We start from the raw sequence: 22601 nt of genomic DNA, 5'->3' as shown, positions 1-22601 counted from the left end.
CTACACTGCCAGAGTATTTCAATACTGCTCCAAAACAGCATGTGAGCCAAGGGAACTACTGGATACTGCTTCAGAATGAGAACAGTCTGTTAGCAATCTAGTCTTGCACAGGCATTTAGGAAAAGGGAAGAAGGAAAAAACCCCCAAACCACACACACGTGAGCTGAAACTCATATTTTAGAGACACAGGCTGTAAGACAGAGGAAACAGGAGAGAGAGACCTCCCCCTGCCCCCGAGAAAAAGCTCTTGTGAGAGCACCTGAAGGTCACTTCTCCTTTCCTCAGTAGATTTTAATTAGTTTATAGGAAGACGCAATATACTTTTTATTTCTGTGCTAAAACCTGATTCAGAAAAATCAGAACATATTCCCAAATACTAAAAGCTACAGAAGAGACAGAGTCAAATAGATAAGAAAGAAAAAAAAAGAGGTTCTGACAAAAGTCAAATCAACTCTGAACATCTAAAAACAAATACTCGGGGAACATTCCTAATATGCATTTTCCATGAGACGAAAACCACTCCTACTTGCACAGATTAAGTAAGTGCAGATAAACCTTCGCATTTTGATAAAGCATGAGAAGTGAAATAACTGAAGAACACAGAGTAGTGACCCTTGTTATTCTGTTATTTGTTACCTTACATATAAAGGCAAAGGTGAACAACATTAACTATCAAAAGAGAGGTGGATTTTTAAAACCTTATTACAAATACAATAGTACCAGCATTCTGCTAAAAAAAAAAAAAAAGGCAATAATATATGCAAGTGCCATTTTTAACTTAATGGTCTTTTCTTAAATTTAAAATTTAGCACTTCATGAAATACCAGGTATATTCAGCAATCCAAACAAAAAAAAATTTCAGACAGCTTTTGGTCATGTCAATTTGCAAATCTACAATTTCTGTAAAAGCACTGTTTTATTCCTCTCACAAAAAAAAAAAGATACTGAGGATTCAAGGAAAACAGCATTGTAATTATAATCAGCCAACACGTCTAACACAAATAGGACACATAGTGACTTAATAAAAATTGTATGTTGAAGTTCTGATACTCATCCTTGACTTTAACATATTATTGACTGTGCTTTTTAAAAAACCCCAAAACTAATAGTGGTGGCATTTCTCAGGATTGGACATGTGAAAGCCACTGCTCCAAGCACTAGAAAAGACAAGGAATGAAGAGAATCAAGGAATAAAACATGCAGTTTGCCCAAAGTGAGGTCCTAGTAATTATAACATGTACTTTTAAGAAGACCCAGCACCAATGTATGACAGACTGTGAACTACAGAAATTTAATCCTTCAAACTTTTCTAGATTTAATTATATTTGGAAAGCTTCTTGTGTCTATTATGCAAAATATAGGAAATTAAAATACTGAAATTAAGAACATGACATTAAAGGAAATTATGCATGTTTAGTGGAAGATCTTAATGTGATAATCTAGTATGCCATTTTTAAATCCTGAAATTATCTTGCAGCCTTTTCCTGCTGCAAGCATGGATTTCAAAATCTTATGCAACCTCGTACTTTCCATGTCTCTTTGCAGAGTGTGGATGTAGCAAAGTGGTCAGGATTACCTGTGAAGCATATGAAAGGAGACTACAAGCTGAGGTTCATTAGTCGTCTGAGAACGGATGAGCTTGCTCTTCGTTTGGGCAGAAGCGATAGTGCCATCCGACAAGGAAAACCGATAAATAGGACTAAAAGCTAGTCCCTGCCTCAGCACTGCAAGCAAGCAAAATAACAGAATAAATTAATGAGAAACTGTAGTACAGGTAGCTTAGCTGCTCAGCATCTGATGTTCTAAATCCATCAGCACTGATACCACAGATAGTGTGCTACTTTAATAAAAAAAGGAGAACCCCCCCCACTTTTGAAAATAAATAGTTGCAATGCACATAAAATAAAGGATCCCACATACAGCAGGATGATTAAAAGAAAATCTATATGGAGTGACAGCAATAACAGGAAGTTACTATGAAACACAGTGTATTTCAGGAGTAAACAGGAAGTTCTTGATATCCATTTCACTCTTCATCAAATATGTGTCTAATTCCTTTTCTTCCTCATACTTTTTTTCATCTGTATCATCTATACCATGATGATTAATATAAATGTCTTTAGTTTTTAGATCATGTTTCCAACAGCCTGTATCTTTTCCTCCATATTGCCTGCTTAAACTGTCTTGTAACAGTTACTTTCACTACATCTTTAATTTAAAAAGTACATAAATCTCTTACATGGGAACAACTGGAAATAAGAACAACTGAAATGAGAAAGTTTTACTTTTTAAAGAACAAATAACAAAGATATACAACTCAAAAAAAATGACAAATACAATTACCTAAGCCAAAATTTGGGCTGTGTTACCCCTTCCCAGTGTTGACTGCATTTAAGGTTTGGTGTTTACTTCACTGTACATATTCTGCAGCTCTTTAAGTTTTCAGTGTAAATCTGAACTTCAAGAAATTCAACCTCTACAAATACTTTTAATTTCCTATTTTTTTCATACATATACATTTTCTGTGAGTTTTTTTTTTAATTTTTTTTTAATTAACAGTATAATCTGATCTTCATTTCATTGCTTGTCTTTCAATATTTCCTGTTGTAATGAAATGACATGGTTTTCCAAGGGTGGCCTTTATTTGTCTTGTCTAGAGAGCTACCACATTTTCAGCCTTGCAAGACTGGGTATGATAGCTTTCCTTCCCTGTCCCCCACTGTTATATATTGTTCTGCAAGGTTTCAAAGTATTATTTAGGCACTGAGAAAACAGGAAGCACAATTTAAACAACCAGAAGGGTTTCTTTCACAGTAAAAACGTAAAGAAAAACAAAAACTTACAACTGTGAAACAATACAAAGCAAAATTTCACTGTTAGGTATGTCATTGTTTCAGTTTAACCTTTGGGCACCAGAAGGTCCAAAGCTCTTAACTTTAGCATATACCACATCAGGAAATTCCAGTACTCAATGCCAACAGGATACAAGTGAAATCTCTACTTAAATCATTTTCCAAACCAATTCTTTAAGCAAACAAGAATGTTTCCGTATTCCTCTTGAGGAAATGCTGTTTTTCTGACTGTGGCCAATAAAAACTTACCATATATTCTGCATTTTATACTGACATTTAATTTCAAAGCATGTTTTTTTATTGTTTATCAAGCTAATTCTGCATTTTTTTTCACACTGTAACACTGGATTACTTGTAGGAGACCATTACTTTGCTTCTATTCTCAAACCATAACGACTTAAAAGATGCAAAGGGTTTCTCAGTCAAGCACAAAGATGCTATGGCCCAAGATATGTCTTGTTTTTCTTCTCCACACTGCAGGGCAGGGGAGGGAAACATTTCAGCCATTAGTCCTCCCCAGCACTGTATCCTTTGCAATAAAGCAATTCCAGAGGTTTTCACTCCTCCTCTTATCACTCACTCTCTTCACTTCCACAAGAGAAGAGGCTTCTCATTTAGACTAATTGTACAGCTTATACCACGACCCTAAGCCTCTCCTGCAAAATGATACAGTGTAAACTCCAAAGCACATATATTTTCATCACTTCACAGACAACTTAGAGAGGACTCATTCAAACCATGGCACTACGTGTAGGAGCTGCTAATTTGGTCAGGAATAACTTGAAGAGGACTGAAGTAACAAGTAGTGGGATGCCATAACAGATACTCCTAAACGACCTTTGGTGCAGGTGGGTTCTTACCTGAAACTGCTCTCTAAACCCCTGGTGTAACTTTAACTGCATATTACCCTCTTCAGTTCTGTCTGAAATCACAGCATAAGGCTGTGAACTCTTAGCACTTCTACTGTATATACCCCAAAAACTGTTATCTAAAATACCACAGTATTTCTGCGCCTCCACATTCCTAAAACGCCACCTTAAAATTTCATGAAAGCAGAACATATTAAAGACTATCTAACTAATGCCTCGTGACTAAAGCCCTTTTTTTTGTGTGTATTTGGTGGAATAATTTGACATTTCAGTTACAATTTGGTTCCAAGACGGCATGCCTGCTGCTGAATGACCATAGTAACTATTTGTTACAGGTTGGCTGTAAACCCCATTCTACAAACATGAACCCAAAGAATGATGCTCCTGCACTGGAAATGCTCCAGTTATTCCCCACTGGTTTTGAAATTACTTTCCCATGGACTAGAAAGGGTCATTTGTTTTTACTAATTTGGATCTATGTTACTAGAATTAGCAGTATAAGGGTTTTATCAAAAATCCCCATCCAGTCACTGCCACAGAAACCTCATGGGGAACCTTTCACAGTGCAGTATTCTCCTACATCTTACCTGCCATAATCTTGACTAAGTAGATGTGCTTGTACTATATTCTATAACACTTATCAGCTAGATACAGTGCAACAATGCAGGTTTGCAAACAGTGCAAGCACTGCAGCTTTGGCAATTCACACCGTGTGTTTCTCACAGGGAAATGTGGCGGTAGATGTCCATTTTTGTAGAGAAAAGGAATATAGGTCAATGATCTGCAATGTGCGAGTTGAGGTTCTGAAGAATGATGGGCAGTGAATATTTCATTGGGCAACATACAAGGGTCTTTCATTCCAAAATAACTGACATTTTGAAGCTTTAAAGCACATTCCAAGGTGGCACAGTAATAACAAGCAGGCTAAAGGAAACAGGGTGAAAGGTGCAACACCTGTACAGAGAGCCATCGATGTGTTAGGCAAATCAGCTTGAGAAGGGGACTGTCACGAGTCCTTGATTGTTCCATGTAAACATAACAAAGAGAACAACAACCAAGAGATACAAATGACAAACAGTTTAAATATAGAAAGTGCTAAAAATATGAAACCTAACCTTCCTGGTGATGCCTCTTGGCAAAAGATATTTCTCCCTCGTGCTGTAAATGGAACCTCTGAATGCATCTTCTCACCAAATCCTCCCAGCCAGGTTTCATGGCTGCTCGCATGGTACTTGTGTCCAGTGAAGTTATTTTGCCTGGTATTAGAAAACATTAGAAAACACTTGTTACAGCAATTTCCCCTTTGAGGAAAAGAAATTAAAATTAAAAACTCCTACTCGTGTTTCACAATACCTTGTAGATCCTGGCGTGTAGTAAAGCTCTCTGATGAATGAAGAAGCGGTCTTTCCTTCATTGGCGCTCTTCTTGCAACACAAATCAAGCAAGACTGCAAATCTGAAAGAAAAACGTTACTTTATTTTTTATAGAAGGGGAAGACTTTTGTTTACACAAAGACTTCAGAAATATTTTTAAAAAGTTCCTTAAATCTATTTGAACCAAAAAATAGGTCTTGTATCAATAAAAGGATATACAAAACTTAGTGAGTTTATATCTTCATTATTTCCTACAACATTGAACAAAACAAAAAAGGTGGATTTGTTTTCTCTTTTTGAAGAAAAATTATCAAGGACTCCAGCACAACAATAAGTATTGGCACATATACCTGTAGTAGCTCAACCATTCTGGAGATAATTAATAAACAAGAATACACTGCAGGCACAAAGAGCACATTTCTTCAACACTCACCATTTCGTACCTTCTAAGCCACATTTCTTAAACATGCCCCAAATGCTTACTGTCTCTGAGAAAGTAGCTTCAAAATAACCATTTGTACTTACCTGAATACTTATAAAACATCTGAGGAAATTTACCCGCTGAAGTAGTAAATGGTAAAGGAAATGGTAAACCACGATTGTCTTCAAATTCTAAGAATTCAAAAAATTGCCCTTCAAAACTTTCTTCCCAGTCAGCTACATTCTTCTTACAACTGAAGCAATATAAAACTAGGATATCTCTTTCAGGTAAACAGTTTCTCTCAATTTCAACTATACTGGTTTAACGAATAGGTGCATGCAAGTGAATACACTCATAGCCAAGATGAAAGTATCTTTCTACAGTTAAATGAAAAAGGAAAAAACTTATAATTTTTCCATTTTTTCAGGACTTAGAGCTCACTTTATCAATTGCCCCAAAACTTCAATAACACAAATTTAAAGTGGTAATTACCTTCACCGTCCTCCTTGAAGGAATTTGGTTGAGAAACAGCAAAGCACTGCATAGTTTCATATTTCTGATGTGCTTCCTGGTTATCATGGCCTTCTTCAGAATCAGCCAGAGGTTTTACCAGCATCCGACAAGTAAAGGTATGGCTATTACGCCTAGGAGTGTCACCAGACCAAGATCCCCCATTCACTGAGCAAAAGCAAAGATCACATAGTGAGATAAACCTGGTAGCAGGCATTTCTGCTGCTTATCCACAGGAAATTAATCAGGGTGCTTTGCAAACTGGTCGGGAAACAAGCTCATTTAACAACAACAATCTAATTTTAATATTAAAGCCCAAACCAGCACATAACAAAGTGATTTACAAAATTATCAGATTTTAAGAGCAATGCTAATTTGTTCATCTATCATGCTTTTTTCAAATGACTTAAAATGACATAGTAGAAAAGCAAGATAAAAGTTCAAATATTGGTGCATGTAAAAGTTATACAGTACTGTGTAGATCAAGTTAATTTGTAAGTTTGGAAAAAATAAGGCAGTACGTAGGATCTTTCCAGTGAACTTAAAAGTTATTAATACAAAAGAGATGCCTGCACTGTACAAAAATCTGTGTCCAGATTAGAAAAGGAAAAAAAAGGAACTAATATGTATTTATAAAAACAGGAAGCAATACAATAGGGAATATACTGAAACACACAGTCTCAGCTACAATGGGAAAGACTGGAGGGATGAGAATGACCTGGGTGGAGTGACGGATAAAATTAAGGCCTAACACAGTGCTTAAGACAAGTAAAAAAAAGAAACAAAATCCTTAGATGCACAAATATAGGTACTGGACATTAGAGCGAATTAATGTAGCTCGACATAAGGAAATAGCAGGGTCGTATTTAAAATACTCTTCACTTGCCCTCTTGAGTCATAAAATGCAATAAAGGCAGTAATATATTGAGTTTAACCATTTACATTTTTGCTTCTTCAGGGTATATAAGTACACTAATAAAATGCTACAGTGAATTGCGTAATACTTTAAAAACTGCTGTAGGTAAGTGAGGCACCCGGTATTGACTTTCTCCTCCTTTTCACCTCCTCCAAAACACAATCATATTAAAACTAATATTAATATGAATCAACAAATGGCTGCAACTAACAAAAACAGGTTTTGAAAGATAACCGTAAATACTGGTAAGAATAAAATCATTGAAATAAAAATCCTAGTATAAGGAGGTTGCCGGTTTTTCTTTTATATTCCCCCTTTCCTGGGCCATTCTTGGAATAACCAGCCTAGACAAAGAACTAACAGAGAGTTCACATAGCTAATGCTGTCTTTTAGTGATTCACCCTGGAGATCCATTAAAAAGTATCAGCTAACATGAGTTACTAAGAGCAATTTTAACAAAGAAAAATTTGAAAAGAGTGGAGGATGCTTTTGAGAATAATATTAATCATTCCTAGTCTATATATACATTAAAAATATATAGTGTATATGATGAAACTGTAAGTAATAGAAGGACATTAACTTCAGTTATTGAAACACTGACTTATAAAATTAAAGTTAAATAAGTAATGATATGATATGAGGAAAAGTTATATACCTAAAGATTTTGGCAGCAGGATTTTGACAAATTCATTGTGGTCCCCTACATGCAGGATGCTATATATGCTTGTGTTCATCAGCTCTTCTTGGTTGTACCTCAGGTACTGTGTCACATTCTCAGAAACAAACACAACATTACCTTCTGGGTTCACTACAAAGAAGAACCCATCTAGGGCCTATAGGGGAAAAAAAAGAAATGTAGAGAGAGAGAAACACAATACCAAACAATCAGATTAACAAGATGCCCAGAAAATAAATACTCCACCCAGAAGACACAGCGGAATCTTTCCACATCAACCTCAGTTCTTATATTATTGTCTGTAATAGCAATGGACACATTTCAGATTGAGCATCTAATCTTACTTATATCAAACTAGTGTAAAAGCACAGAAAGGTGCACACTTTGCAAAATAATGAAACCCACCCATGGAAAAAAACAAATCTCCCACCCCAAACAAACAAACATAAATAATGGAAGAGGTTGCTATTTATCTGCCTGCATATGAAGTAAGAAACCTGGACCAGAAGATGGTTCTGCTAAACCCACAGCCTATTCACTCCTCTATGCAGTACAGGAAGACTGATCCCAGGAAAACACCACAGGACATGCTGTCACAAGGCAAGGAAAACACAAGCAAAAAGAAAGACTCTCTCCCCATCCCCAGCAGTGGATCTTCATGCAGCCAGGAACGCAAGAGATTAAAAGCAGAGAAGGGCAAAGGGAGCTGAGAGCAGGCAGTGAGGATGGGGGAGCTTTAGTCTCTACTGCCAGGAGTGCTTTCATTTTTTTTTAATTTGACACCAGTTTAATTCAGTCCACACATGATCCAGAGAACAGGAACCAGGCTTTCACCTCTTCAACTCAGCTTCACGGTTTTCCAAAGGACTTAAAGTTTCTGTGAGGAAGTGTCTAGATTAGTATTTTCTGCTGAATGGTTTCCCCCCTTATCTCTTGTGACAGTGACAACCTCGCTGCAGCATTCTTTCCAAGATATCTCCCCTATGTTATCTGAAACCTAAGCCAAATAATATGTCACTTCTACCCAATGAGAATGAAGTAAAAATTTGAGTATTGCTAAGAAATTCTCATGCAAACTTTATTTTTCTTAAGATGTAAGCATGATTGCGGATGGTAGAAATGTCAGAATACATTCATCTAACTTTATCTCATAAGAGCAGATAAAGGGGGATACATTTCAACTTAAAGCACCAAAGCATTCCACTAACAACCTACACAGACTTCTTCAGCTTTTCCTGATTTATTCACCCCTTTAAGGATTGGCAGGAACACAACTAGAAGAGTTGTGAATTATTATATCTCCAGAGACAGAAAGAAATCAGAAAAGCACACAACCCATGATTCATTATGGGTCAAAACCAAGTGGATCCATACTAAACCTGAACACAGCTCACTGCAAAACAGCCTAACAAGCAGGAGATGCCATAGCAAGCATGTGGCATTTTTGATACGGCTACATTTGTATGCAGTACAACTTGTGTGTTGGTCTTAGCAGGCAGTTCTCAACATCTCTGATTACAGAGATGTTAAAAATATTGTACACTACTGAACAATTAGCAAATCCAGACAGTAAAAGAGAAGGCTTAGGATGGAATTTACTTGTCTTCAGCCACCTAGCACAAGGCTAAAGAGAAGACAGAGCCAGGCTCTAGTCAGAGGTTCACAAGGGAAGGATGATGCACAACAGACATGCGTTGGAAGACAGGAAACTTCACGGAGATACAAGGAAAGAAAAATTCACTATGAAGGTGGTCAGATATGGGAAGAGGCTGTGAAACCACCCTCCCCAGACCTATTCAAACCTTGGCCGGATTTGGATATGGGCCACCTGCTGTACTTGGACCAGCTTGCAGTGGGAGGTTGGAATACACAAGCTTTAGAGGTTCTTCCCAAACTAAGTTAGATAATCATTCTGCTCCAGGGGAGGGATAGTTAAAGCACAATGCCCAAGCAGAGCAGCTGAGGCAATGGTTGACACACACTTTCTTTGTTCTATTTTATATTACAACATAATAAAACCCACAAATAAATGCACAAGTGTATACTTTTCCTGGCTGCCTCTAAACTAAGATAAACCAAGTCTTTTTTCCTCCTGTTGTCATAAATTCTAATCTCTGACTTTGCTTTTTTATCATTGCCTTCTTGTTTCTGATAATTCTTGGTTTCTCCTGTTAATTTACTTTATTTGGAGAGCTCCCTGCTTTCTATGTGCTTTCTTAACATTCATTACATTTTCCTGCTGAATGTTATTTAGTTTAACTAACAATGATTTACAAATTATTAATAAATTGAGGCTCTAATATAATTTTCTATTAGCACCTCTGCTATGGATTAGGATCTTAGACTGCATTTCACCATTTGAAACCAGTGTAAGCATGACCTCTTTGATTTAGCCCTTTCCACATCATGACAGCACCCTGTACTGTGTGAGGATATGAAGAGCTGGACCAAAGAACTGAGTTGGCTGAAAACTAATTGAGGAAAAAAAAAGATGCTAGCCACATCAGTCCCCTGAACTGGCTCACCATGGAACTACATGGTGTTTAGAGTTGGCAGAAGGGTGTGGGTTTGGCTGAACCATTCTACCTGCCAACTGTCCACACATCAACTCAGAGGGATTGGAAAACCAAAGCCATCACAGATGTTTACTGCAGTCCTAAGGAGAAAATTTTCAAAGGTGAAGATGGCAAGCAAGAGATTTTGAGAGTTACTGTCATCCCACAATAATTTTCAGTTTTCTCTACTGTTTCCTAGTGTGGCAACTTCTTTGCAAAGGAAGTGCTCTGTGCTGTTTCCTCACAGCTGCTTCTTGGGTTGACCACAGAAGTGGTCTTTTGGGCCTAGAATAACAAAGGGCTTTATATTTCAGTCTCCCATTTCTTTCTATTCTATTAATAAAATAATCTTGCAGGTAAGCAGCAGCAGGCTTTTGAGCAAGTGCACCAAGTTACTTATAAATTCTAGAAGCTTTCACTTTTGTAATAATTTCTTAATTCTGTGTCCAGATGTGAGCCACCACAACCAATAACTTTTCTTCAGAGCTACTGGGACGAAGGGTTAACAAATACTGGGCAACATGATGGAAGAGAAACCAAGAAAACAGATATTATTTTAGAAGATATATTGGAATGGAAAATACATTTGTATTCTTTGAGATGTTGTCAGTTCTCTCTTGGCCATTTTTCCACACTTTCATGCTACCAACTTTATGCTTTAACCAAGAAATACGTTAAAATATTCCTCAGAGGGAGCTGCTTGATGAATTTTACTCACTTTCTTCAGCTGCAAACACTCGCTATTTTGAGGATTCTTTGGTTTTATTTTTTAATAAAAACAGACCAAATTTCTAAACCAAATCAACTAATAAACTGTTCATCAGCATTGCTATTTTTATTTGGCAGTGAAAAAGGGTAGGTTTTTTGAAGAGGTTGTATAAAGGGGTTTTGTAAAGATGAAATAACCTAATTGCATTTCCTTAAGGCAATAAAGACACAAAGAAAGTATCTGTAGTCTTTTCACAGCAAACATGTAACAACTTTCAGTCCTTTTTAAGTTTCTTGGTGCAAAAGGACCATGGTTCATTAATTGAGTTCCACAATCTTTCACTGTTAATATGCAGTGGTTTCAATGGAAAGAAAAACTAAATTAAATGGAATAATGGAACAGACAGGTGATTTTACATGTCATGTTTGCTGCAATAGCCAATCATGCAAGATAAGCCAGGTAAAATACCGCATTATTCTTATTTTCCCTCTGATTAAAACAGGTCATTACAATTAAATTAATAGAAAATTTACAGATAAATTTTAGCATAGCAATGTAAGAGATGAATGTGTAACCTTGTTTGATAGCAAAACCAACAACATTCAATTCAGTGAGCATGCATAATAAATAATTAATTTGTTAGCCCTACTTCTCAAAAAACAATGTTTTTGCTCCAACCTGTCTAATCTTTCTTATGTTTAGTACTCTGAATTTGGAGCCCTTATTTCATATGCAGTATAGAAAACTATGTGTTCATTTAACAAATTATGAAAAATAACTGGCAAATTGGTAAAGTGTTTGCAAATAGTTAAAACTGTTATAAATGCATTTAGAAATGATCAATAATTATGCTTTTGCCAAAGCTGGTTCCTTTAGCCTGATTCAGAGTTTGTGTTTTATGTTATCTAAAGTAACATTTATTCTTCCTTACAGATAAAGTCCACAGCCACAACAGGAATAAACAGTTTGCAAGTGAGCTTAAGCAGATAAAGCAGTAGTGCCAAAGGACAGTAGCACATGACATTAGGATCTCAGACAACCTACCCAACATTACTATTAATACATTTGGAAGCTAGGTTTTACCCACAAAGCCTTTTGGGGTATCAAAATAAAAGCTAAAACCAAACAGAAATCTTAAATGAATAAACCAAAATGCACATTTTGAAAAGCTCTCTAGATTACTTTTATATTCTAGAGGGGAGAGTCCTGCTGTAAGTGCTGAAATGCCAAAATATTAAAACAGTATAGCAATAACATGCAATTCCAGAGGAAGCATTATTCACTTGTATATTACTGTACATGTAAGTTAATGTTTAGGTAGAACAGGTCTTCCACAGCTGTTGTGGTTTAGAACAAAGAAACAGGCACACGCAGACACCCAAGATTTGCTACCAGCTGAAGCCCGTCAAGTTGCCTGTATTCCAAAGAAGCAGAACTCTCTTTTTCTGCCTCTCCCTACCCCAAGTTAAATAGAGTTTCATTACTGAATCCAATTGAAACAGGCTGTCTGCTCTTAAATGACAATTCCAAGTAGCCAAGATGGCTTGTCTCTCTTGACCATTCCTTTATGGCGACCTCTGACAACACCTTTTAATTTAATTCATCCTAGGAGGAGCAAAACTACCTTAAATAAAGGAATTTTGTGCTCTTTACCTCAAGCATCATTGGTCCAAGTGCATCCTTGTCGATGACACTCTGACCTGTAGATGATACATCTGCTTTTTGCACTTCATCTTCATTAGCCGCTGCTGCTTTTTCTGCAATAAAGAAAACTATGTCTTAAATGAGAGAGCAGTGATCCCTCAGCAATACACCAAGAGCCCACAGAGAACTGAGAACAGCTATGAAACGGTTACAGTGCAACAGTTCTGAAAATGAGATTAAACAGTCTTCCATAATGATTCAACGGAAACATAACCAGCCTATTTGCTTCTCAGTTTTCAGGTTTTATGACACAATTGAAATAATTTCTGCTGTTTCTCTGCTAGACATTTTACTGAACTACAAAACCTAACACTGGGCAAAGACAAGGGCCTTACAAGAAGATGCAGTGAGCAAAAGCCAGGATCAAGGTGTATTAAAAGACTGATCTAAAACAGCATGCAAAGCTTAGAGCTGCACAACTTTTCCACGATAGCTATATTTAGAAGGAAAAACAGAAGTCCGCAATCTACTGTTTCAGTACTGAGAAACAGACATCTCGGTTCTGTTCCCATGCCTCCACCCACATTCTTACTATCACCCAATTTTCATACCACCTTATTTACCAATATGTTATTAGAACTATATACAATTTCAAGTGCTGTATTTGAAAATTACAGGCAAGAAAATAATGATTTAAGGTTTCTGGAACATAATGCCAGACATTACGTGTTATATACAGCATCACAGATCACACCAACTCCAAATATATGGGATGCTCACAGAACTTTCAAATCTAGTGGGTTTATAGTTCATATCAAGCAATGGACTGTATTAATTTTTCTACTCCAAGAATGATTCTGGTGTTTAAGGGTGAAGTAATAGAAGTAATTAAAACACTATACAAAATACCTATTCTAGTATTACATATTGTACATAGCAAATTGAAATTAGTAACTTTTTGTTGCTAGTTCTATACTCAAAACATTCTTTTATTATTTTTCAAGCAGCAGCTATGTAAAAGTAATGCCACCCTGCAATCTAGAATATTAAAAACAGTTAAGGATTTGTAATTTTTACCATGATTTTTAGATTATTTTAACAAACACACAAGCACACTGAAATTACAAGAACAAGAAATTATGCCTTCTACAACAATAAACCAGAAGATTAATTTAGGAATTACTGAAAGTACAATGTATGGATGGTATAAAGGGCCTTTGGAAAATCATCTCTAGTGAAAATTAAAGCATTAGTCATAGAAATCAAAATGTATCCAAATGTACAGTATTTTCTGCTATCTGTAGATCTGCAATACTGCAGCCAAAGTTCCTATGAACTTTCCTTGGCAAAGGTTATACAGTCAGTGTGAATAGATGCTTAGACATACAGTAAAGAAATTGCTTCTGAGAACCCCTGGGTGTTCTCCTATCAGCGATCAGCCACTGGCAATAAGGCTTTGGTCACTCAGGCTGTCTCATCCTAGAATTCTACGGTTCCTTGCTTTCATGAAAAGATTCATGAAAATCTTAGCTGTCTTCTTAGGGTATGTCCTTACACTATATAACACCATTGTGAATAATGATGAAACAAAATTGCTCTGAAGATGGATTGTTGCAACTAATGGACTAATTTTAAATCACTCTTATTAGCATAATGTGATAGAAATAAACACAGTAGAAATAACTATTAACATTTCCTCTACAACTTAAATTCATCAGGATACAAAATTAGTATTTTTGGTTTAGACTAGGGACTACAGTGAGATTTTATAAATATTTTTTTTTCCTTACCTTTCTTCTTTTGGCAAAAAGTAGAAATTAGATGTAACAGAAAAACAATTGAACAATCCTTCTCATCTACAATACAGCAGAGTTGGCACCATATGATGATACAAAACCGAAAACATGTTCTAAAAATTCCAAAAGAATTCTAAAAATAGAGCTGAGCTTTTAATAAAGTCAGTGATGATATCTGTTTCCCATCTGTTCCTGGTAGTATAAAGTGATCTCTAGTTTCACACTGTAAAATGTTATAATGGATAGGGATACCAGCTTCCTGCTCTCATCCCCTCACGCTGCTTCAGCTATTGAGATCATCTTGCCTATGGGAGGACATGGGATTATTCTCTGTGTACCAGAAATGGAGGGGCTGCAGAGATGGTCCAGCAATGGTGTGCAAGCACATTAATTAAATGCTGTTTCCAGCATGTAACTGGCACCAGTTTACAGAGACCACTTTTACTGATTGTTTTTCACATAATACAAAATATGTGCTGTGATTTTTTTTCACTCTTACAACCATGGAGTTCATACAAACCACCAATAACATCTATAAAAGCAACTGTTGTCTTTTATGCACACTGGTGGGGTTTTATACAAACGAAAAAGAGAATGTTTCTAATTACTATAATGGTAGTCAACACAGAATCTGAAATACCAGGTCACACCAAGGATCCCTCAAACCTCATATCCAGCTCCTGAGTGGCTGCTTTCCTCTCTGCTTCCCCATTTCTCCACTTTGACTCTTTCAATCCTAACTGCTTGTTTTATCACCAGCTGTCCCTCACAACCATTTGACCTCTCCATTTTCTTTTCCCTTTGATGCTGTTTTCCTCAGAGGGCTCAATAAACAAAGTTCTTGCTCAAGGAAAAAGTGTAATGAACGGAGAAAATATGAAAATACTATTTAGACACAAATGTTACCTGTCCACCTCTCCCCAAGATACTGACAATGTACACTACACTACTGATGACATTTGGCGAGGCGTTCTGAAAAGCATTCTAAATCACAAGTGCTCCAAAATTATGGACTTCGTAATTGGATCTGTAACTTAATTGTGTAAGAATTCAAGTAACTGGAGAGCTTAGAAGAGGTTACACATTCAGACTACAAGCCACACTTATTTAAGTGGCATTGTATAGGAAACCATGGCCTCAGACAGCCTCTGAGTAGGACCAGCTGTAACTTAGGTCATTGTTATAAACTGCAGCTACTGATAATGTTCAACTATGCAATGAATTGTCCATTTTTGACTAAACTACAAAGCCCTTATGAAAACTCTATCAGCACATACAGGAAAAGTAAGTCCAAATCCTGTCAGCAGTGTTGTCCTGACAGTCAGTCATGGGGAATGTCTTGAAAAGCAAATCTTTCCTTCAGCAATACAGCACATGGGGCCAATTAACAATGAAAATTTGTTGCAGGAAGGTTGGAAAAAAACGACTGATACACAAATTTCGAATGCTGAAACACTCATGAATTATCACAAGTCAGTATTTTTCATTTCTCTTAACAGTTCCAGCTTACGGTGCTAAATAATGGTGCAAAAAATGTAAAGTTTACTTTCCCTTTTTTACTTCTCCTATCTTTTCTAGGTTCACTGGGGGCCCTGCAAACAAATAAAAAATTTTATAATTTCCACACTAGATTAATGATTTTTGAAAGTTAGGGGTTAGGAAAATATCTGCAGAGGCCCAACCTCACAAAGCCTCTCAGAAGCCTTTTTTCCAGCCCCATGGGAGTTGCAGGTATTGCCCTGTGATTAACCACAGCTGCTAGATTTTTCCACTGCAGCCACTCACATGGAGGGCGGAAGCCGGTTCCCTGATCTCACACCTTCCAGAGGTGCTGCCTCCTGGAACAGCGATGTCCCTGTTCAAATGTCAGCAAAGTGTTACCAGGCATGCTACGGGCACAGTGGCCAAAGCAGAGCACAGATCTAGTGTGGAAAGAGAAATACAGCCTTCTGTTGGTGGAGGAAGTGAGTTGAGTGGAAAGGGGCTTCCCATGGCTTCATCAATTCTCCACTGGAGAAGGAGCATTAAATTAGAAACTGGTCCCATCCTTATGCATATGGCTACCAGGGATCAAGCATATTTTATCTAAATTATAGTGGAATAAACTTTACCCACATGAAATAATTATTATCTCTCCTCAATTAAGAGATTAGCCTACAGAGAGAGAAAAATTTAAATGAAATAGAAGTACCCCTGAGAGAGATACTATAAAGAATACATACATCCAATTATGTAGTATTTTAGTGATGTGTGTAATTTAGACTTTAAACTGTGGGTATGTTTACAATTACATAAGCAGTAATATACTAAAATACCTACGAATATTTTCAATTGGGTGTCTTCTTAGTGATCATTAACTGTATTTACTTTTCTACATTTAACATGCAGAATAAAGAAGGAAAAAAAAAAGCCCTCAGAAGTATTTTCTGATAAATTTATGAGTGGGAAAGCCTCAAGGTTTATTTGAAGCTCATTCCAGATTCTGAAAGCAAACCTTTGTGAAATCACATTAGTTTAACAGAAATTTGTAAGTCAGAGAAAGAGAAGCCAAAAGCAATAGCTGGAAGTCTCCTGCTACATTTTAACTTAGGAAGCCTTCCTGGTTTTCCATCTTCCCAACTCAAGCGATGTCGGTTCTCTCTGGATTTCTGACAGTAGACTCAGAAGTGCTACTGATGGGCATCACCTACTTTCCTACATGTGGACAGGCAGGACCAGCTGAAACACCTAAAAGGCTGTCTTTGTCTGTATTCAAGCTCTGCTCCAGACTCCTTAAGGAAAACTGCTACAAAAATATTTCCCACTTGATGCTCTCTGGAAAACCAAGATGCATTTTTGAACTGAAGAACAAAACTGTAGCCTCTGCAGGAATTTCAAAAAGGTGAAGAATAATTTTAAAGAGAAAATTTACATCAACGCACATCTAGTTTATTTTTCATAAGAGAAACACTGAAGGTTCTTCACAGAACAAGAAGAGCAAAAAAGAGATGCTGGTGAAATCCTCAACAGGGCAGTACCAATACTCTAAAAACTGCTGAAGAAAGAGGTGAAGCAAAAAACCAGGAAAAATCAAATTTATTATCCAATATTGTTTAAAACAGGTTTTCTCAAGTGCCCTGCATATAATTCCTGCCTCTCATAATTTTCTGAAATTGCTATTGAAATGCCACACCCATCTCAAATCGCATACCCTCATTTGTATAATAGGTAAAAATATAAGCTAAGAGATTTATTAGAAGCGATATTAGAAAGCTCAACTATGCACATTCAAAAAAATCATACAAATCAAGATCCTTGTAACAGTAATGGCATCATTACTTGAAAGAGAATATAAATGCTATACAAAGTTTAAACATGCAATTAATTTTTACACTGAACTATCCTGAAAACAACTTAACTTCTCCATTTTTTGTATGCATTAGCCAACTACTTTTGTCTTGTCTCATTCATATTTGTAAATTTGCCATGTATGATCCTTCTAAATTGCTGAGCACAGTGGGTTTCTGTGGCTTTTGGTAGCCGGGGAGGCAACAGGGGTGGCTTCTGTTAAAAGATGCTAGAAGATTTCCCTGTCTGTGGAGCCAAAGCCAGCCGGCTCCAGGATGGGCTTCCTGCCACTGGCCAAGGCTGAGCCAATTAGGAATGATAGTAGTGCCTCTGTGATAACATGTTTAAGAACGGAAAGTTATTGCTCAGATGAAAAATCCAGCCAGTGAAGAGTAGAGTGAGAACATGGGAACAACGTAGACACCAAGGTCAGTGCAGAAGGAGGGGCAGGAGGTGCTCCAGGCACTGGAGCTGAGGTCCCTGCAGCCCGTGGTGCAGACCATGGTGGAGCAGCTGTGCCCCTGCAGCCCATGGAGGACCATCAGAGTGCAGTGACCCACCGGTAGCCCATGGAGGAGCCCATGCTGGAGCAGGTGGATATCCAAAGGAGGTTGTGACCCCGTGGGAGGCCCAGGGTGGATCAGGGTCCTGCCGGAGTCCTGCAGCCTGTGGAGAGGGAAGCCCACGCTGGAGCAGGTTTTCCCTGATAGGACTTGTGGCCCCTGTGGGGGACCCACGTCGGTACAGCTCATTCATGAAGGACTGCATCCCATGGAGAAGAGATCCACGGGACAGCAGTCTCGAGAAGAACTGTTGCCTGTGGGATGGACTCACTCTGGAGAGGTTCATGAAGGATTGTCTCCCACGGCAGGGAACCCACGGGAGCAGGGGAAGGACTCCTCTCCCTGAGCAGTGGCAGAAACAACAACTGACTGTAATCTCCATTCCCCATCTCCCTGCACTGCCGGGGGGGAAGAGGTAGAGTTTGGAAGGAAGGAGGATAGGAGAGAAGGTGGTTTTAAGATTATTTTATTTCTCACTCTTTTGCTCTGATCCTGTTAGTAATCAATTCAACTAATATCCCCAGTTTGAGTCTGTTTTGCCCGTGACGGTGATCAGTAAGTGACCTCTCCCAGCTCTTATCTCAACTCATGAATCCTTTGCTGTTTTTTTTCCTCTCCTCTGTCCAGTTGCACAGGGGAGTGAGAGAGTGGCTTTAGTGGGTACCTGGCGTCCAGCCAGGGTCAACCCACTACACTGTGCAAAAACAACATCCAAACAAACATTCAAGGAAACAGCAGAAGTATGTAACTGTAGATACAGTATTAAAAACTAATGCTAACATATAATAGAAAATATACTTAGCAAAAGGCTACATTTTAGCTGATCTTACAGTTCTGAATATTAGATTAAATAACATTTCAATTATTAGATGTAATAATATCTGTGTGTGACTATTGCTAAGTAATTATATTGACAGTGGTAATGGACAGGTTTTTAACATGAATAGGGCTGTATAGAAAGTGCCTTCAAATTTATCAAATTGAATAAGAACTGAAAAAAATGAAAAAAGGGGGAAAAAAGCTTGTATTTGGTAATGTGAGTAGTTTTGGATCACAGCACATGATGAAGCAAAGCAGTGAAGAACGTATAAGTTCTTTGCTGGTTTGCTAACCACAGGGAAAGCAGCTCTGCCTTGTAGCTGTGTAATTCAAAGCACTACAATGCATGGCTCACATGGAACTTGATATCCAAATGCGCGTTCTTACCCAGTTCCCATTGCCTTAACACAAGTTGCTTTTATTTCCTGAAAGCAAGTAATTTTTCAAAACACCAGTGCATAAGAAACAGCAACTATGTCAGCAATCAATTTTAAGACCAGCTTATCCCAACCCTGTGAATAAAGTTAGCTACTATTTTAGGGAAGTGATTATGTAGTGAGGTTGCTCTTTCATCACACAGCACACATCTGTCCAGAGCAAAGAAGCTATTAGACTCTTGGATACATATTTTCCCCCAGAAACTATAGATCAAGTCTTACGGGAAAAACTATGCAACATCTCAGGAAGGTTTTAGGAGGTAAAACAAGGGAGAATTATGCATCTGCACCGAACTAAAATTAGAAAAGCTGCCATATGGCTCTGTGAAGCCAGCAGCACGTTCTTATTCATTAGGAAGCATTCTGCTAACATAAAAACACAAGGCCTTCCTGTGCTCTCCAAATGTGTTTATCTTTTCAACATTAATGCATGATATATCATCAGGCTGCTGAAATCTCCTGCAGTGCATATTAAAAAAGCACAGCTGCACTTTTTCTCAGCACGTTTATTCACTGAGAGTAATCTAAGAGCTCAGATTTGCCCACCTCCCTGACACAGCCCTCTTGTCAGCCCAGCTCCCCTTTGGTTGGAAAGGGCTGTATTCCGACTGCATGCTCGCCTGCCCAGCTCATCTCCCCATGCTCTGCTCAGCTCAGCTCATCACACCCACATGGTTTAGCCTCATATTTACTACTGCTGGTAGAAGCACACTTAAATGGTAAACGACCCCAGGGCTTAAGCTAAAAGCCCTTGGAAAGCTGTAAGCTCAATTACTCGCTCAGGAGTAACAGCACTTAACAACACTGCGATTTCTCTTTTCTAGTGTTTTCAGCTTCTAACTGGCACAGCTGCTCTCCCACCCCACACATACCTGCCCCACTTTCCCACAGTAAAGAAGCATCAGTAAGTCACTAGCTCTACAAAAAGCTTTGTGTTCTCACAATACCACCAAATACAGATAAACTTTCATGGAGCTCTTCAAGCTTTGAGTGAAGTCTGCTCTTAGAAAATTCAGTAACAGTAGCCAGCGTATAAAATTTTCATGGACACTGAAGTAAAACAAGCACTGAAAACCCATGATGGATTTAGGAATAGCAAAAAATGGAAGCAATAATATCTAAAATTAATACTAGTTTTATGTCTCTTAATAATTTTCGTATTTTGCCATCATTCTTTTCTTGTAAAGTCAGCATTTTTGTCACTCAATACAACTTCTGTAACAAGTACTGCCTGAGAAATAATTGTCCCCAGCTCAGTTAAACTGGAACAAGGACAAAAATCACAAAATTTAACTTACCAAGAATAATATTTAACTGCTGGAGAGAAAGAAGCCTATTATCTATCTCTGTATGTATTTTTTTGCTAAATACTTTAATAGTCATTCTACTACCTTTTTCTTGGTTTCTTCCCTTCCCCCCCTCTCATTTTGCCTGTCTTTTCTGTCATCACATCTATGACCTTCTTTTTCTTCTCATTATCACAAAACTCAATGGTTTACATCTTGAAAGTGAGGGAGAAGACAGGTGACAGCAGCAAAGTGTCCACTCCTTCCTCCACTCGCCCCAGGAGCCAGTTGGCTCCAAGCCCCATGAGTTGGGGTCTCACAGCGCTGCATTCCCGGCACATGGCCCCATTCAGAGCACCCAGGCAGAATTTCACCCTCTATGAATGCACTTAAAGAACTTCTCTCAAGATTGCTAACTCTTGGATTTAACAGTGACAGCTGAAAGTGATGTTACAGAAATTTTAACCTACTATTCCCATATTTATCTACTTAATGCAGTGGCAGTGATTATTCTCACCTGAGATTACCTCAGAAGGTCACTATTTTCTGATAAATTAAGGTCTGGGGACTGAAGTAAAATCCAGAATAATAACCCTCTTGCTGCTGCTGCTGCTTCAGTGAAGAATAAAACATCCTATCTGGGACCCCAAATCCTCAATGGCTTGATCCATCCCCAGCACACAATAAAAATATGAAGCAACACAGCAATTAAAATAATTTCTTTGCTGATACTATTTCTAGTATTTTTATTTATCAGTAAAGACACAGAAGGACAACTGTCATACTACTCTTTAAGTGAAATCTAAACTAAGTCTAAAAGTAACCCTGGATCCAGAAACTTCTTCTCACTCCACGCCTCATCTTCAACTGAGAGGATACATCAAACTACCACACAGTCAGTGGGAAGTTGTTTTTCATCTCTTGAACATGGAATTAAGCTTCCATCACAACCATCACTTGTTGAATCCCTGGACATGCTGCAACATTAACCCTTTCCACAAAGTTTTCAAAAAAGTGGAAAGGAATATAACCGGGTAGAGTTTTACTCCTGCTGAATTTTTAGACAGGCCTTAGACTACTAAAATATTTGAAAATATTCAACATATGCTTTTATTTAAAATGAAAGAGTGTGCTGAACTTGCAAACTGAAAAATCAAATGTGTATGTATATATTCCTATGTTTTACAGCTATATTCTTTCTCTTTTCTCCAAAAAGACCACCAACACTATCTTTCCAGTGTATACTGACTGATTAGAGATAGCATAAATTAATTAATCATCAAAGGTGCTGACTGCCCAGGAGACTTCCTTATCAAAGGCCAAAATCCAGGATGACACTGAGAATTTACAATTTTCACTGGTTTAAAATGCTAGGGTTTGGGGTTCTTTTTTGCATTTACACTTCCTAAGAATGTCTAGTAACCAGTATAATCACAAATCTCTGATTGACTGTAGTGTAATTTAGAGTATTTAGTAAGTGCCTAAAATACAGTACTGAAACAGTAAAGGAGTACACATGATTGATTAAGTACATTGGCTATCAGTTCCTTACCCCAAAATATCCTCAATTTAATCTGTCACTTATTATTCTATGCTAAAATCAGATAAACAGACTCAAATATATGTAGCTGTAGACAAACACTTATCTATGAAATAGTTTTGCATCTGTTGCTATTTAGATGATTTCAAAACAGTCACGTAAACTACTTAACTGTACATGATAACAAACACCATGCATCCATCAGCATTGACTTCAAATTTGTTATGTTTATATGGCTGAATTTCAAAAGAAAGAGCCAAGCTAACTGACCTCTGCACTGAAATACTAGATACAAATATTTGGCATCG

At 37.6% G+C, this 22601-nt stretch overlaps 1 protein-coding gene across 6 annotated transcripts in view; it reads right to left on the bottom strand.

Annotated features, from left to right (window-relative positions):
• NCOA2 (nuclear receptor coactivator 2) overlaps positions 1-22601 on the bottom strand; it is a 186427-nt gene that overhangs the window by 40955 nt on the left and 122871 nt on the right. For all 6 annotated transcript variants that reach the window (XM_027697197.1, XM_027697603.1, XM_027697282.1 and 3 more), the window contains 6 exons: positions 12535-12638; positions 7597-7774; positions 6008-6193; positions 5075-5176; positions 4837-4977; positions 1577-1724 (listed from right to left, as the gene is read on the bottom strand). In XM_027697197.1, coding sequence (XP_027552998.1) covers positions 1577-1724; positions 4837-4977; positions 5075-5176; positions 6008-6193; positions 7597-7774; positions 12535-12638 — 859 coding nt within the window. The remainder of the gene's footprint in view (positions 1-1576; positions 1725-4836; positions 4978-5074; positions 5177-6007; positions 6194-7596; positions 7775-12534; positions 12639-22601) is intronic.

This window comes from Neopelma chrysocephalum, unplaced genomic scaffold, assembly GCF_003984885.1.
Source record: "Neopelma chrysocephalum unplaced genomic scaffold, ASM398488v2 Primary Assembly neopelma1_22, whole genome shotgun sequence".
Taxonomy (NCBI): Eukaryota; Metazoa; Chordata; class Aves; order Passeriformes; family Pipridae; genus Neopelma; species Neopelma chrysocephalum.
The sequence above is the reverse complement of the archived record's forward strand: the minus strand, read 5'-3'. Positions and strand labels throughout refer to the sequence as shown.